This window comes from Thalassophryne amazonica, chromosome 3 (genome assembly GCF_902500255.1).
Source record: "Thalassophryne amazonica chromosome 3, fThaAma1.1, whole genome shotgun sequence".
In the NCBI taxonomy this organism is placed as follows: domain Eukaryota; kingdom Metazoa; phylum Chordata; class Actinopteri; order Batrachoidiformes; family Batrachoididae; genus Thalassophryne; species Thalassophryne amazonica.
The window spans coordinates 126207751-126226292 of record NC_047105.1 but is presented as its reverse complement, the minus strand read 5'-3'; the positions used below and the strand labels follow the sequence as shown (position 1 = coordinate 126226292).

At 47.3% G+C, this 18542-nt stretch overlaps 1 protein-coding gene across 1 annotated transcript in view; it reads left to right on the top strand.

The window, feature by feature from the left end:
- The first annotated feature begins 618 nt into the window (after positions 1-618).
- Positions 619-18542, top strand: part of plekha6 (pleckstrin homology domain containing, family A member 6) — a 229762-nt gene continuing 211838 nt past the window's right edge. Inside the window, exon 1 of the mRNA XM_034167419.1 lies at positions 619-740. Within this exon, the coding sequence (XP_034023310.1) occupies positions 709-740 (32 nt within the window). The 5' untranslated portion in view covers positions 619-708. The remainder of the gene's footprint in view (positions 741-18542) is intronic.

Genomic DNA, 18542 nt, shown 5'->3' with positions numbered 1-18542 from the left:
TTGTCCTTAGTAGGATGCGTTCTCAGCCAAGACTGGTACCCATTTGTAGCTGGATGTTCAAGGGCACAGACAGGTAGCATGACTAAAAATTGAACTGAAGTCTTCATATTTATTGTCCATCCTTTGTCCCGCTGACACATAAAAACGCATGCATGCTTATTTATTTGGAAGTATGTTCCGATTTCTCTTCTGAGTGTGAGGCAGCTCCAACAGGAGCCAAAGCCTGCACTGTCATTTATTCCAGAGGTCACAAAGAGAAGGATGGAATCTGACAATGTCACAGAGAGAGAGAGAGAGAGAGAGAGAGAGAGAGAGAGAGACGTAGATCAAATTAGATAAAGATACAGAGAGAGGCCAAGAGAGAGACGGTGAGAGAGATATCAGGCAGAGTGATGGGAGTGAATAAGCTGAGTATTGCTATTGCAATTCTTAGCAAGTGGCACAGAGAGAGAGAGAGAGAGAGAGAGAGAGAGAGAGAGAGGGAGAGAGAGAGAGATGTGTGGGGAGGATGGTGAGACAGGTAGCGAAACAACCAGAGAGGGAGCATGTGGTCTCAAGGCAAGAGTAGAGGACAGCACTTTTATCTCTCTATCCAGGAGCTCTACAGCATTTTATCTCTCCATCCTTCTGTCCACCCTCCTCTCCTTCACCTCCCCTCTTTATCTGCCCGTCTCCTGCGGCGTCGGTTCATGATTGAGCCAGGGGAGGATGCTGAAGTTCCGCGTGGACAGGAGAGCGAGGTAGGTGGAGGAGGTGAAACTGGGGTTGGGGTGAGGAAAAGAAAAAAGAAAAAAGAAAGGAGAGAGGAGGAGCAGGAAGTGGTAGAGGATTAGACGGCTGGGAGCGTGGAGGTCAGAGATGACTGCAATGCAGTGCCAGCGTCAACACGGCGGAATAAGCACCATAAACCCCGCTGTGCACGTTTGGTGTCAGTGTGTGTCTTTGTGTACAGTAACGATGCATTCATATATGAGCGTATGTGTGTGTGTGCGTGCATGCGTGCATGCTGAAGTGATGCAGTGATAAATCACAGCTATGACTTTTCCATTAAAATGGTCTTCATCACCATCACTTCCTTTGACACTGCAGGATGGAGCATTTTATTCCTTTGTGTGTGTGTGTGTGTTAAACGTGCACGTGTAAAACTGGAATGCGTCTGGCTGGTTGTTCAGAAATGCAGTTTGGTCCTGAGCGGGACATAGATGCACCTCTCTGTCTAGATGCTGGCCTTTTGCTGAGGTATCCAACTTAACTACATGCGACTAGTGTGTGTGTTTTTTTGGTCTTTTTTTTTTTTTTGGTTTTCCACTGCACAGACAAAAACAAGAAAACTAAAGTCACATTTTCAAGTCATGTGAACAACAGAAGAGTCAGCAGCAAGACTGGAAGTTTTTACATACAGTACTCCCACTGTTAAGAAAATGACTCTACACTATGAGTGTTGGTATGTTCCACTTTTGCCTGTACAGCTGCCAGCCCTGTTACTTTGTGTTTTGTTTTATACAAAAAAAGAAACTTTCAAAACATTTAGGGAGACACCTAAAAGACAATCAATTATGTCACCTTCCATTTATAGAAGGAAGGAAGGAAGAAGGGCCTTTATTGTCATTGTACATACATACAAACAATGAAATTTGTCCTCTGGATTTAACCATCCTATTTGCAGTTAGACACAATCAAACCGCTAGCAGCAGTGTGCACCCACAGTCCGGAGCGCGAGGACCAACTCCAGATATAGAGACGCTGCCTTGGTCAGGGGCAGAAAATAGAGCAAACTATGAATAAACATCCATCCATCCATTTTCTTCCGCTTTATCCAGAGTCGGGTCGCGGGGGCAGCAGCTCAAGCAAAGCCACCCAGAATAAATATAAATATAAATATGAATAAACATGTTTTTGATAATTATGAGATATGAATACAAATCAGTCACTCTGTAGTGTTGCCTCTCCTGTCATTAGGTGGGTTTCCATCAGCTTCCAATTGGCGCGATTTGAATTAGCAACTTCAAAATATGCTCACTGTAAACGTGTGTATTGAAAATTAACCTTAACTATCACAATCATTTTTTTTATGCGCCCATGAGGTGGTTTTCAGGTGATACAAAAAACCCATATTTTTAAAAAAAAAAAAAAAAATAGCAGTAGAAATGTTTTGTCCGCTTTGAAGGTCACATGACTTTTGAAAATATATGGCTTGGTGCGTGTGGACAGAGGAAGAAACTGCAAACTTGCTAAAGCATATACAAGAAAAGACTTTGTGGCAATACTGGATTTAACAATAAAAACAACAACAATAACAACAACAAAAACATGACAACATTTAGCATGACTTACCCATCCATCTCCATGGCCATTGGAATTTAAAATCCTACAAGAACCTTGCTGGAATGACAGTTATTGTGAAAGAACAAAACCCAGTAGCTGCATTCCATCACTCAATGGAAACACTGTCATTTCACTATTGTATTTTATCGACTTTCTGAAAAATCACTTTTGTGCAAATCTGTAATAGGAACCTAACTGCTGTCAGGTCCAACAGATCCCTTGAAAGCAATTCTGTTCACGATTTCTGAAATGTCAATTTTCATCATCATCAAACACCTTTGTGCAGCAACCTGATGTCTCCATGAACTTTTCCAGAGCATTTCTCAATTTCAAAGGCTGAGCTCCCAGAGACATGAATGTCACTGCTGATACAGTGGGTAAAATATGTATTGAACACGTCACCATTTTTCTCAGTAAATGTATTTCTAAAGGTGCTACTGACATTAAAATTTTCACCAGATGTCAGTAACAACCCAAGTAATCCACACAAACAGAAATCAAACCACATATGTCCATAAATTATTTTATGTGTACTAATATGAAATGACACATGAAAAAACACCTGAAGAAAGGGGGGGGGTGCAAAAAGGCACTGAAATCCAAGACACAAGCTGAAATCTGTCAGAAATTAGAAAGCAGTCCTGCCCCTTGTCAGTGCAAATTAACTTCAGCTAATTCAGTCCCAACTGATGGCCTATAAATTACCAAGGTGTCACACAAGAAACATCTCATGAAAGGTAAAAGCAAAGAGCTCTCTCAAGGTCTTCGCAACCTTCTTGTTGCAAAACATACTGATAGCTTTGCTTACAGGAGGACTTCTAAACTTTTGAATGTTCCAGTGAGCACTGTTGGGGCCATAATCCAGAAGTGGAAAGAACATCATTTCACCATAAACCAGCCATGATCCTTACAAGATTTCTGACACAGGATTGAATAGAATTATCAGAAAAATTGTCCAAGAGCCTAGAATTACTTGTGGAGAGCTTCAGAAAGACCTGCAATTAGCAAGTACAGTTGTTTCAAACAAAACAATAAGCAATGCACTGAACCACCATGGCCTGAATGCACGCTCAGTCGCTCACCACACAAGACTCCATTGCTGAAGAAGAAGCATGTTGAAGTTTGTTTTAGATTTTCTGCACATTTACACAAGCCTGTGAAATATCTGGGAGAATATAGTCTGGTCAGATGAGACCAAAATGGAACTCTTTGGATGCCATCAAACACACCATAATGGCACTGCACATCACCCCAAAAACACCGCACCAACAGTAATGTTTGGAGGTTAAAACATCATGTTGTGGGGCTGTTTTTCAGCATACAGCACTGGCAAACCTCATATAACATATAACTGAAGGAAGCATTAATGGAAAAAAGTACCGAGACATTTTTGATAAAAATCTACCACAATGATACAAATGAAACGACGGTGGACATTTCAGCAAGACAGTGATCCCAAACACACAGCCAAGGAAACTCTCAAATGGACAATGAAAATAAAGCTGCTAGAATGGTCCAGCCAATCAGCAGACTCAAATCTAATAGAAAATCTGTGGAAAGAACTAAAGTTCAGAGTTCATAGAAGAGGTCCACAGAACCTTCAAGACTGAAGACCGTTTGTGTGGAAGAATGGGCCAAAATCACACCTGAGCAATACATGAGACTAGTTTCTCCACACAGGAGGCATCTTGAAGCTCTTGTTACCAAAACAGGCTTTTGTACAAAGTATTAGATACAAAGTGTGTGTTCAGTATTATTTCCCTGTGTCATTCCAGTTTATTACACATAACTTAATTTCTGTACTTATTTATGTACTTATTTCTTTTGGTTTCTTTGCGTCTATGGATTACTTGGGTTGTTGGGTTGTTATTTACTGAGAAAAATTGTGACATGTTCAATACTAATTTACCAGCTATATATAAGTGAGTCTCTCAAACAATTCATCACTTTCACCACAAATAGATACACTTCTAATGGCTGAGTACAGGATAGAAAGCCTGGATCTTAGTCTTGATCTTGGACTATTACAAACCCAGACACTCTGACTCCTCACCCAGCTCCTCAAGTACCATAATCAGGGCATTCAGTGGTTCTGAAAATATCACTGCTTCATCTACAAAATAGTGTAGTGTGCAGCTTTGATTGCAGCATCAGAATTAAAACCTTTGCAAAAATCAGCTTCAGCCCCGTGTCCATAGAGCATTTTATTCTTTGGCGACAGCATCTTTTTTTTCCCAATTGCTCAGAATATGAGTCTGTCAGGCAGCCACTGACAGGAAGAAAACACCCCACCCACTGTCTTTTTTCAGAGCAGACTGCTGTTTTTTTTTCAGTGCCTATTCTGAGCTCTTTTAAACTGAAAAGCCCTCAAGTTTTAAGAGAGGTACCAAGACATCACTGTAGTGCCTCTTTAGGCAAACGAGAGGACAGGATTATAATTGTTGAGTGGGCCGCTGAAGAGGAGGTACTGCTGGCCCACCACCACCAGATGGCGCCCTGCTTGAAGTGCGGGCTTCAAGCACGAGAGGGTGTCGAAGCCACTGGGAGTGACAGCTGTCACACATCATCAGCACCAGCTGTCACTCAGCCAACTCATCAACCTCACCATAAAGGCCGGACTGCAACTCCACCTCCTCGCCGAGAAATCAGCTACTAGAAGAGGTAATTCTCTGCTAAACTGAAAACTGTGTCTTAGTTTAAACTCTTTTTGCAGCCGCTTTCCTGTGGTGTGCCTTATCGGTGGGATTGGAGTTTGGTGTGATCAGCGACGGCTTCGCTTCACACCCCAACCAGATAAGTGGTTAGACAGGAGCTGCACGAGTGTATGATTGGAGGTGGAGGTGCTCCCTCCCTAAAAGAACACAGACGGTGGGATTACTGAGTGTGCGAACTCACACTCATCAAAACTGTTTCTGTTCTCTGCCAGCAGTACCAGGTCTAACAGCTGGAGATGGTGGCTACCTGGGGATCCAGGACTTGGCGGCTCCGGTGTTCTTCAGATCCGTTGGCGGTGAGGGCCGTGTGGGATCCGGCTCGGTTCAGGATGGACGTCTCCTATCCTCAAGCCTGCCCACACGTCACTCAACATATAATTGTCTGTGGTACCAAAACTGTATTTGTCTGTATTCCGTTGTGCACTTCACAACATTAAATTGTTACTGTTAGGCTTATCCATTGTCCGTTCATTTAATGCCCCCTGTTGTGGGTCCGTGTTCCTACACCTTCACAACAGGATTTCTCGGCCAGCGTCATGGATCCCGAGGGGAGTCAACCATTGCTTGAACAGCCAATGGAAGAGCGAGGTGCACAGGCGTCAGCAGGAGGCGTGTTAGGTGAGCTGCAGCAAATCTTAACCGCTTTCACTGCTTGGCTGGACTTAGTCACCGAGCAGAATGTGATTCTCAATCGGAGGATGGAGGCTCTCACTGCCCAGGTGGAAGCCCAGGCTCAGGGCGCTGCTGCAGCACCTCCTCCTGCTGACCGGGGGCCCGAGACAGACATTCCGCTGGTCGTTCAACGAACCCCCCCACCATCCCCTGAAGCATACATAAGCCCTCCGGAGCTGTACGGAGGCTGTGTCGAGACGTGCGCGGACTTCTTAATGCAGTGCTCGCTCGTCTTTTCACAGCGTCCCGTCATGTACGAATCAGACGCCAGCCGGGTGGCTTACGTAATAAATTTGCCTCGAGGAGAGGCACGCGCCTGGGCTATGGTACTCTGGGAGCAGAATTCACGGCTCCTAACGACGTATACTGGGTTTGTGAGGGAGTTCAAGCAGGTTTTTGATCACCCCCATAGAGGCGAATCTGCATCAAACTTGCTGCTGTCAATCAGACAGGGGCGTCGGAGTGCAGCTGAGTATGCAGTCGACTTCAGCATCGCGGCAGCGAGGTCCGGCTGGAACAACGTTGCACTCCGCGCCACCTTCGTAAACAGACTGTCTCCGGTCCTGAAGGAGCATCTACTGGCTAAGGATGAACCACGGGATTTCGATGGGCTTGTTGATTTGGTTACATGATTAGATAACCGATTAGAGGAACACCGTCGGGAGCAGGGCGGGGGGCGTGGCCGGGCACGAGCCGTCCCTCTTCCTTCCGGGTCTGAAAGGGTGCCGTCTTCCCCACGCTCCACAGCCCGTGACTCTCGTGTGGCAACAGCTCCCCCTGCTGAGGAAGCTATGGACACGAGCAGGGCTAAAGTCAATACAAAGCTCAGACAACGGAGGCTGATCCGCGGGGAGTGTTTATTTCTGTGGCTTGAGTGAGCATCTACAGAGGGACTGCCCCAAACGGTTAAACGACAACGCCCGCCCTTAGAAGCTGGGCTAAGGGTGGGCCATAATACGCATGCGGGGAAACCCCGTAAATCCGCACGCATCCCAGTAATGATCCTGAGTGGGGATCTGACCCTTCACGCCCCAGCACTGGTAGACACGGGGTCGGAAGGGAATCTGCTGGACAGCAGATGGGCAAGGGAAGTTGGGCTCCCTCTAGTGGCTCTACCTTCACCTTTGAAGGTACGGGCACTAGATGGCACCCTTCTTCCGTTAATCACACACCAGACACAACCAGTGACATTGGTTGTGTCTGGTAATCACAGGGAGGAGATTGTGTTTTATGTCACACCTTCAACCTCCCGTGTGATTTTGGGTTATCCTTGGATGATAAAGCACAATCCCCGGATTGATTGGCCGTCTGTGGTTGTGGCTCAGTGGAGCGAAACCTGCCACCGGGAATGTCTCGGATCCTCGGTTCCACCTGGTGTGACAGCTAGTGAGGAGGTTAAAGTCCCCCCCAATCTCATGGCAGTGCCAAGTGAGTACCATGACCTTGCTGACGTTTTCAGCAAAGATCTGGCGCTCACCCTTCCCCCGCACCGTCCGTACGATTGTGCCATTGATTTGATCCCGGACGTTGAGTACCCGTCCAGCAGGCTGTACAACCTCTCACGTCCTGAACGCGAATCAATGGAGACCTACATCCGGGACTCATTAGCTGCCGGGCTGATCCGGAACTCCACCTCACCGATGGGTGCTGGTTTCTTTTTTGTGGGCAAGAAAGACTGCGGACTCCATCCATGCATTGATTACAGGGGGCTGAACGAAATCACTGTTTGCAACCGATACCCTCTGCCCCTGTTAGATTCAGTGTTCACGCCCCTGCATGGAGCCCAAATTTTCACAAAACTGGATCTTAGGAATGCGTACCACCTGGTTCGGATCCGGAAGGGAGACGAATGGAAGACGGCATTTAACACCCCGTTAGGTCACTTTGAGTATCTGGTCATGCCGTTCGGCCTCACTAATGCCCCCGCGATGTTCCAAGCTTTGGCAAACGATGTCTTGCGGGACTTCCTGCATCGGTTTGTCTTCGTATATCTAGACGATATACTCACCTTTTCCCCAGATCCTGAGACTCATGTTAAGCATGTACGTCAGGTCTTGCAGCGGTTGTTGGAGAACCGGCTGTTTGTGAAGGGCGAGAAGTGCGAGTTCCACCGTACTTCTTTGTCCTTCCTGGGGTTCATCATCTCCTCAAACTCCGTCGCACCCGATCCGGCCAAGGTAGCGGCGGTGAGAGACTGGCCCCAACCAACAAACCGTAGGAAACTGCAACAGTTCCTCGGTTTTGCTAATTTTTACCGGAGGTTCATCAAGGGCTATAGTCAGGTGGTTAGTCCCCTGACAGCCCTGACCTCCACAAAAGTCCCCTTCACCTGGTCGGATCAGTGCGAAGCCGCGTTTAGGGAGTTGAAATGCCGGTTCTCGACTGCACCAGTTCTGGTGCAGCCCGATCCAAGTCGCCAGTTTATAGTCGAAGTGGATGCCTCTGACTCAGGGATAGGAGCCGTGCTGTCCCAGAGCAGGGAGTCCGACAAGGTTCTCCACCCATGTGCCTGTTTTTCCCGCAGGTTGACCCCGGCTGAAAGGAACTATGACGTCGGCAATTGGGAACTTCTTGCAGTAAAGGAGGCTTTGGAGGAGTGGAGACACCTGTTGGAGGGAGCTTCGGAGCCATTCATGGTTTTCACAGACCATCGGAACCTGGAGTACATCCGGACCGCCAAGCGTCTGAACCCCAGGCAAGCCCGCTGGTCACTGTTCTTCGGGTGTTTTGACTTTCGGATCACATACCGCCCTGGGACGAAGAACCAACGGTCTGACGCCCTGTCCCGGGTGCACGAAGAGGAAGTCAGGACCGAGCTGTCAGACCCAACCGAGACCATCATCCCCAAGTCCACTGTCGTGGCCACCCTCACCTGGGACGTGGAGAAGACCATCCGGGAGGCCCTGACACGGAACCTGGACCTGGGGACCGGCCCGAAGAACAGACTTTACGTCCCACCAGAAGCCAGAGCTGCAGTCCTGGACTTCTGTCATGGTTCCAAGCTCTCCTGCCACCCAGGGGTGCGAAGAACCGTGGCAGTTGTCAGGCAGCGCTTCAGGTGGGCGTCTCTGGAAGTCGACGTCCGGGAGTACGTCCAGGCCTGCACCACCTGCGCCAGGGGCAAAGCGGACCACCAAAAGACCCAGGGTCTCCTCCAGCCTTTGCCGTGCCTCATCGCCCCTGGTCTCACATCAGCCTGGACTTCGTCACGGGCCTCCCGCCGTCCCAGGGCAAGACTACCATCCTCACGATAGTGGACCGGTTCTCCAAGGCGGCCCACTTTGTGGCCCTCCCGAAGCTCCCGACGGCCCAGGAGACTGCAGACCTCCTGGTCCACCATGTCATGCGTCTGCATGGGATTCCATCGGACATTGTCTCAGATCGTGGTCCTCAGTTCTCCTCCCAGGTCTGGAGGAGTTTCTGCAGGGAACTAGGGGCCACCGTAAATCTCTCGTCCGGGTACCACCCCCAGACGAACGGGCAGGCAGAGCGGATGAATCAGGAATTGGAGCAGGCCCTCCGCTGCGTGACCTCTGCGCACCCAACGGCCTGGAGTGACCATCTGGCCTGGATCGAGTACGCTCATAATAGCCAAGTGTCATCTGCCACCGGCCTCTCCCCATTCGAGGTATGTTTGGGGTACCAGCCCCCATTATTTCCGTTAGTGGAGGGAGAGATCGGGGTGCCCTCGGTCCAGGCCCATCTGAGGAGGTGCCGTCGGGTGTTGCGTACCGCCCGCTCTGCCCTGCTCAAAGCCCGGACGAGGGCTAAGGCCCATGCAGACCGCCGGCGTGCCCCGGCCCCTACGTATCAGCCCGGGCAGGCGGTTTGGCTATCCACAAAGGACATTCCCCTACAAGTGGAATCCCAAAAGCTAAAGGACAGATTCATAGGACCCTTCACCATCCTCAAGGTCCTCAGTCCAGCCGCAGTGAAGCTGAAGCTGCCAGCTTCACTGCAGATATATCCGGTTTTTCATGTGTCACGACTCAAACTCTGCCACTCCTCTCCCCTCTGTGCCCCCGGACCGGCGCCGCCGCCTGCCCAGATCATTGACGGGGAGCCGGCTTGGACTGTGCGTCGGCTCCTGGGTGTCCGTCGGAAGGGCCGGGAGTTCCAGTACTTAGTGGACTGGGAGGGATACGGACCCGAAGAACGCTCCTGGATGAAGAGGAGCCGACTTCTGCACCCGGCACCCGGACAAACCTGGTCGGGCGCCAGGAGGCGCCCGTTGGGTGGGGGGGGGGGGGGGGTCCTGTTGTGTGGGCCGCTGAAGAGGAGGTACTGCTGGCCCACCACCACCAGATGGCGCCCTGCTTGAAGTGCGGGCTTCAATCACGAGAGGGCCTCGAAGCCACTGGGAGTGACAGCTGTCACACATCATCAGCACCAGCTGTCACTCAGCCAACTCATCAACCTCACCATAAAGGCCGGACTGCAACTCCACCTCCTCGCCGAGAAATCAGCTACTAGAAGAGGTAATTCTCTGCTAAACTGAAAACTGTGTCTTAGTTTAAACTCTTTTTGCAGCCGCTTTCCTGTGGTGTGCCTTATCGGTGGGATTGGAGTTTGGTATGATCAGCGACGGCTTCGCTTCACACCCCAACCAGATAAGTGGTTAGACAGGAGCTGCACGAGTGTGTGATTGGAGGTGGAGGTGCTCCCTCCCAAAAGAACACAGACGGTGGGATTACTGAGTGTGCGAACTCACACTCATCAAAACTGTTTCTGTTCTCTGCCAGCAGTACCAGGTCTGACAGCTGGAGACGGTGGCCCCCTGGGGATCCAGGACTTGGCGGCTCCGGTGTTCTTCAGATCTGTTGGCGGTGAGGGCTGTGTGGGATCCGGCTCGGTTCAGGACGGACGTCTCCTATCCTCAACCCTGTCCACACGTCACTCAACATATAATTGTCTGTGGTACCAAAACTGTATTTGTCTGTATTCCGTTGTGCACTTCACATCATTAAATTGTTACTGTTTGGCTTATCCATTGTCCGTTCATTTAACGCCCCCTGTTGTGGGTCCGTGTTCCTACACCTTCACAACAATAATTGCTGATTTGTCAATCAAAAAAAGGCAGCACAGTGGAATAGTGGTTAGCACTGTTGCCTCACAGCAAGAAGGTCATGGGTTCGATTCTCGCCTGTGGCCTTTCTGTGTGGAGTTTGCATGTTCTCCCTGTGTTTGCGTGGGTTTCCTCCGGGTGTTCTGGTTTCCTCCCACATTTAAAGACATGCAGGTTAGGTGATTTGGAAGCTTTATAATTGTCCAGGTTTCCCTTGAAAAAGAGGTCTTGATCTCAGTGGGACTAGTCTGGTTAAATAAAGGTTAAATAAAATAAAATAAAACTAGAAGCACTCAGAGAGTGCAAACCTCCGCTAAGGCCATGGGGTCACTGACGCCATAACATCTACACGCCGTGGAATCATTGAACCTAAAAAAGTCTAACAATGATGAATGCAAGTAAAGTTTCATCTGCTGTGACTGGATAGCATGTATCCTTAGCACTTGGCATCACATTTTATTGCAACTTGCACCTTTCCCAGAGGCTACTGTCATCTGAGCACTGATATTGATATTGCATGTGCTTATAGACAAAAACAAATAGACAAAATTCAATTTATTATTCAACTAAACTGCAAATATATGAATTTTTTAACATTTATGAAACACTTCTCTAAATAAATAACAGTAAATTCTGAAATAGAACTATTTTTTAAGTGTTGCATGTGCTACACAAGGCCATAGGGTCACTGACCCTAAAGAGATTCCCTCCTTGGCACAGTGATCTATTCAACAGTTCAGTGTTACAACCAAAACTATGATACATACTTTTATTTCCTGTATATTTGACATCCTTGACCATGAAAACATACCACTAGAACTTGGAATCACTTTTATGTCTTTATTAGTTCAAAGGTTATTGTATAAAAACGATTTTTCGGTAATGGCAGTTTTCTTCTGGATTTAGCTCCATAACATTTCAAGCTACATCAAATCTGATGACACCTTACTGAATCGATACAGATTCAGCTACAATTTGGTGTTAGTTGTGCATCTCTAGCTTCATTTGTCACCTCACACTGATACATTTTCTATTTTCCATATATTTTTGCATATTCTGGATCACCAGATCCGGAATCCGGATCCGATCATCACCAAACTTTGTTGTTTGATAGAACATTTGACTATGTTACACCCTAATTTTTTTTCAAGCCTGAAACTAGAGTTAGAAACTAGAATGTCAAAATTCCCCCTATCCCGCAATGGTGAAGAATCATTTAAAAAATTCCTGTATCCAGATCGTGATCCAGATCACCACTAAAATTTAATCACTTGTTTCTCTTGTCATTTCCAACCACTCCACAAAATTTCATCAAAATCTGTTCAAAACTTTTTGAGTTACCCTGCTGACAAACAGACAGACAAACAAACAAACAAACTTGACCGAAAACATAACCTCCTTGGCGGAGGTAATAAAAAAATCTGTGAGTGGAATGAACTGAAGCGTGGTTCTTTGCTCTTGGTGAGTGTGTTTTTATCACTGTACGCTATGAGGTAGGTGTTAGTGGTAGTTAGGACGCTGCCCCCCACTGAAAATGCTGAAACTGCTTGGGTGTTTTTCCATCACAAAAAAGAGGAAAGAAAAAGTACTATGTTGACACGGGGCCATAAAGGCTGCAACAGGCATTGTAAGTATTTACACTTGTGCTCAGTGACTGCTTGCAGGACCGAGATGCAGTCATTGGTTGAGTTTTAGGTGTGAGGCTGGATTGTTGTGGCTGCTCAGCAGAAAGTAGTTGGGACTGAATCCTGTTGAAAACAACCTTTGTAAGTACCTTAACTCACATAGTGTTGCTGCAATCCAGACAGTTGCCCATTTTTCCCCCACATGGGGATGACAGGTACTTTTTTCCAGTCTGTTGGAATGATCCCTGTTTCCCAAATAGAAGTAAATATTCCTTGTAGTGCCAGTAGAAAAACATCTCCACTTGTCAGGATTGTAGCATCATTTGCATTGACTCTGATGGGACAAGGCACATGTTTGGAGGAACACGGTGCTTTGATTCCTCTGTAAGCAGATCAAAGGTCACTAGACCATCCTTCCATTAACAAATGTCTCCTTTTCTACCCTGTCAGTGTCATCACAGACACTGCAAAGTGTTTTGAGTGTCATTTACCTTTTATAGATGAAACTCCACCTCTTGTAGTCACAAGCTTCCACACAACTCTTTGGCCTCATATTGTGAGTTCTGAATAAACTACTCAGGCTGAGCATAACAGAAAGATCAAAGTCATAATCCAAGTGAAAGACATTTCAAAATGTCTATCTCATCAACATGTGCATGTGTAAGTCTGGATTCAAGCAGTGTGGGGGAGGAGCACGGTGATTTGGAGACAAGATGCTACACAGACAGACATTACTTAAACAGTCTATCTAATTATATTATCATAATTTTATTAGTTTTTTAGGACTTATCTAATATTTAAGGCTGACCATGTGTGCATGCGTGCCTGTGTGTGCGTGCATTGGTGTGTGTGTGTGTTCGCTAGGCACAGCCACAGTAATTACACAATCAACACCCAAATTTGCTATGGTGACTGGGGCCCTTAGGTTGAAAGAATACATGCACGAACACACACACACACACACACACACACACACACACACACACACACACACACACACACACACACACACACACACACACACACACACACGGTCAGTCTTATATATTAGATCACGACCCGCTCACTGGAGCCCTTATTTTCTCAGTTCACGTGGTACTCAGGTCATGTAGCAAGTATCACACTTTACTTACTACGTAGTAGTGGCTGATGAGGGTGCACTTTAATTACAATCCAAACAGGCTAACACGTACAGTGTACGAGTTAAAGCACACTTGTGTACATGCACTTTAATTACAATCACGACCTGCTCACTGGATCCCTTATTTTCTCAGTTCACGTGGTACTCGGGTCAGGTAGCAAGTATCACACTTTACTTACTAAAAAGTAGAAACTGGCTAAACTGCACATTAATTTTTGCTTGTTTACACTAGATTGCATCTTAAATACACCGTACTGCTGCTATTAAAATACTTTACATAGGTTTATTTATATTTGTTCTGAATACTACTGTCCACATCCGTTACTTGTGATTTGCACTCTCTGAATCGCTGCTCCACATATTTGCACAATTTGCACAATAACTTGTGTTTTTTTTTTTTGTTTAAACATTTCGCCTTTTTCTCTCTCTCTCTTTCTTTCTTTTTTAAGATTATATTGGTGAATGGAGTAATAGCAAAGTAAGAATTTCATTGTATAGTGTAACTGCCTGTTTCTGCTGTACATATGACAATAAAACTCTTGAATCTTGAATTAATTACAATCTGAACGGACCAACGTGCACTGTGTGCCAGTTAAACTGTGCATTTTTTTCAATTAAAATGTACCTACCTGCTGTGTAGTGCCAGAGCATTGCAGTGATGACATGATGTCACCTTTTTTTAATCATCATTCACTTGAGTCTCATGAATGTCACAAATTGCTCTCTGAAAATTAATGACAACTTACACAGAACTTACTAACCCTTAAATAAAGTGACATGAAAAATACAATGACATGGATAATATTCTTCTCTATTAGCTGTGCATAGAATGGGTAACTCAACTAGTTAATAACATATTTTTGACTCTTCTGCAAATGTTGTGAAACATAAGGGAATGCCAAGATTCACTGGAAAAAAAAAAGAAGCAAACTAAAGAGCACTGTGACCTGTAGGGCCTGGCAGTGCAGGACAGACTCTCTGTCTCATGTTATAGGACAAACATTGTTATCCCCCCCCCCCCCCCCAAAAAAAAGCCGTTATTTTGACACTTGCTGGCTCTGCATGAAATTAGACAAAATATGTGATGATGTCTCATTGGTCATAACGGGGAGGTTCATGGAATTCCTTTGTATGTTTGAATATCTGGAAAAAAATTATATATCCACAAAGAGGCAGAGATGCCCTGATGCTTCATGTAAAAGGTGTGTCCTGTTTGTCCTAACACAGATACTGTGCCCGGATACCACTGTTTATCCAGCAGCTGCCTCTAAGTAGGTTTGTAGGTTATGTCTGAGTGGGCAGGCGGCAGCAACACTATATCTCTCTCTGTGTTGTGTGTTGGGGTGTTTGGCTGGACATTTGGGTGCTGTTTTCTTTGCTCTCCAGGTGGTATGCAAACTGTTTTTTTCTGTGGAGAAGGTGCTGGCGGAAGAGTCCTTCACCCTCATCAGAACTATTGGCTGCACCTGTGGATGATGCTCACGTGCAGACTTAAAGACTTTCAGCTGAAGCAGATAATGAGATGGCGTTCTGCATTTAAGCCATGAGTGATTTGAGCAGAATTGCCGGGAACTCGACCTTGTGACGTTCGGTTGTGAGACGCTGAGGACCGCGCCAGGGTTTGACACATCGTGCCTGTGAAGGAGGACGGGTGAGGGACACATGCTGTCAGCACACATCAGAGGTGATTATCATCTGAATAATCGTTAATAGTAATTTGGCATTTTGTTACGCAGTATATTTGAACATTGATGAGAATTGTGCAGTTTGCTTCTCACTGCCGTCGTGTACGGATTGATGATCCTCCACCTGTTGTGAGAAGCTGCTCATTTACATAAGGCTTAAATTCAGACCTGAATGTGTTGCTGATAGTGTGTGCCTCTGAAGGATATTTGTTGTAGCTCTGTTGACTTACCTCACCTTTTCCGTCCTTCACAGAGTCAGTTTGTCGTATCCACCTGGGGGGTGTTCGGCGGTGAATCTGAGTCCAGAAGTGCCGGGCTTTGATCCATTTGGGCGCTGGAGAGTGCGCCGTCCTTCACCTTGCCAAGACAGCTGACTATTTATGTTGTACACGAATTATTGCACATGAGGGGGAATAAATTTGTTTCTTGGAACCGCTTTCTGGTTATTTAGCGCTGGTCCATTGTCAGATGCTGGTTCGGTTCTCTGACCCACGTCAGCACATAACAGTAGTTCCAGGCCAGTACTAAATGGACCCAGCGGCAGAAGCGGTTCCATTTGCGGAAAGAGTTCAAGAACACTTGGAGAAGATATAGGAGCAATTACAGCATCTCGCAAACCAAATTAAACAAACAGCTGCCCGCGTTACGGAGCTCGCAGCGCAAGCCGTTCCGCTTCCTGCTGCCCCAGCTGCGGCACCATCGATACCAGTGCAGATAACTCCGTCACCCAGAGAGTCAGCTTCCGAACCAATTATTTGTCATCCGGAACCTTATGCGGGAAACGTTGAAGCCTGTGCTCCATTTTTGATGCAATGTTCTCTGGTTTTTGCTCAGCGACCGGCTTCCTTCTCTTCTGATGGTAGCCGTGTCTCATATGTGACAAATTTGCTTCGAGGTGACGCCTTAGCTTGGGTCACTGCGTTGTGGAGCAATAACTCTCCATTGTTAGGATCCTTTAAGGATTTCTCCCGGGATTTCCGATTGGTTTTTGACCATCCGGTGAAAACAAATACCGTTGCCCAACGGTTGCTGAATCTCAGGCAGGGGAGGCGGAGTGCGGCGGATTATTCCGTTGATTTACGAATTTTTTCTGCTCAGTCCGGTTGGAATGCCACAGCTTTGAGAGGAGTGTTTGTGGATGGTTTGAACGATTTATTAAAAGACGAGCTAGCAGTCCGTGACGAACCAAAAGATTTAGATGAGCTAATATCTTTGGTTATTCGTCTAGATGATTGGATAAAGGAGCGTGGATGCGAGAGAGGGCAGACATCTGAGCGGGTCTTTCCGTCTCTGGGCTTTCCCCGACACAGATCAGGGCCGCCTCTTCTTCGCCCCACTGAGACTCCTCCGATGGGACCTCTGGCTCCTCTTGCGGATGAGCCCATGCAGCTCGGACGAGCTGAAACAGCCATATCGCCCCGGTCACATAAGCGTCAAGAAAGATAACGATGACGTATCTCCAGGTGTTTTTGGACAGGCATAATATATATATATGTATAAAAATAAAAAAAAAGGGGGCAGACCTCTGGTTATTTAGTTATTTGGTCTGTTTTGTTTTCATGTAGGGGTTATAAAATGTTTAGGGAATTAGAGGTTGTTCTGGTTGGGTGAACGACTGGCAGTTCGGAGCTCGGCTGGACTCAGGTAATCGTATGTCTTCATTATTTGAACTTAGGTAATTTTTGTTTGTGGATTGGGTCGTTTTGTTTTGTTGTTTTTTATTTCCCTGTTTCCCTAACCCCAACCTCATGTACTCTAAGACCGTTTGTCTTTTGGGTTGTGGGGTGGTGCAGGTTGGTTACGCTGAGTGCTTCTCAGAAAACCTCTGCGCCTAGGGGGGGGGGGGGGGGGGGGGGGGGTTGTCAGGGGCGTTTTTTTGGGTTTGGTTGTTACCAGGTTCCACTCCAGCCCCGGTGGGCCTTTGACCGTTCGTCATTGGCGTTACCGGGGTGTAGTGCAGCGGGAACGTACCTCAGTCAGAGTGGTGGGCCGATCTGTGCCGTTCGCCATTTCGGTAGTTCCACCCCTCCCGATAGGCTGATGGTATGGTCGGTTTAGGGGCACCGGACGTATTTCCGGTTTTCCGCTGCGCTTAGGGGATGGGACTGGGTTAGTTTTTCCTGTTTCCTTCCCCGGCTTGGTAGTTTTGTGCCGTTCGCCGAAATTGTACTGACGATAGGCTCTGGGAGTAATCTGGGGTCTTTTGGGGTGCTGGGGAGGGTAACAGGGTTTCCGGTTGTTTTCTTTGCCCCCGGGGTGGTTTAGTGGAGTCTGCCGGGGGTTGGATTTTTGTGTTTTTTTATGTTTCCTTCCAGGTTCCACCTCCAGGGTTGATGGGATGGTCCTCTGGGGGGGAATTGATTGTGGGGCCGACTAGCCAAGTGTGGCCTGGTCTGGGGTTCCTGGGTTGTGGGGACGGTGCCTCCTGGGGTTGATGGTACGGTCCTCTGGGGGGCGCTGTTGCTCCATGTATACCTGGGGACCTCTGTGGGATTCCGGCTTTGGTTATTACTCCTGGAACTGGCGGTAAAGGTCTTCTGGGGGGTGTTGAGGGGTGTTGAGCTCTGCATGTCATCTGGAGGGGTTGTTTGTTATTTTTCTTTGTGAAATTGTGTTTGTATTGTGTTGTCGGGGCTATGTTGGGTTATTGGATTTGGGAGTTTTTCTTTTCTTCCCGGGGTTGGATGGGACGGTCCCCTGGGGAGGGTTTGGGTGGGTTTTGTATTTTTCTTGTATGTTAGGTTGTACTTGGGACTCTTTTGGGGTTTTTGTTGATGCCAGCCGGCCTTCCAGCCACGGTGCCGTCCTGCTGTCTGCTGTGGACTTTGGGGGCGTTACACCGTCTGCTTCCTGTCGTGGACCCCGGAGGGAGGTGCTGTTCTCGGGCCTGGTCTGTTCGGTCACCGGGAGGCTTCCCGTTGATGGGGGGGTACTGTTGTGTGTTGGGGTGTTTGGCTGGACATTTGGGTGCTGTTTTCTTTTATTTGCTCTCCAGGTGGTATGCAAACTGTTTTTTTTCTGTGGAGAAGGTGCTGGCGGAAGAGTCCTTCACCCTCATCAGAACTATTGGCTGCACCTGTGGAGGATGTTCATGTGCAGACTTAAAGACTTTCAGCTGAAGCAGATAATGAGATGGCGTTCTGCATTTAAGCCATGAGTGATTTGAGCAGAATTGCAGGGAACTCAACCTTGTGACGTTCGGTTGTGAGACGCTGAGGACCGCGCCAGGGTTTGACACATCGTGCCTGTGAAGGAGGACGGGTGAGGGACACATGCTGTCAGCACACATCAGAGGTGATTATCATCTGAATAATC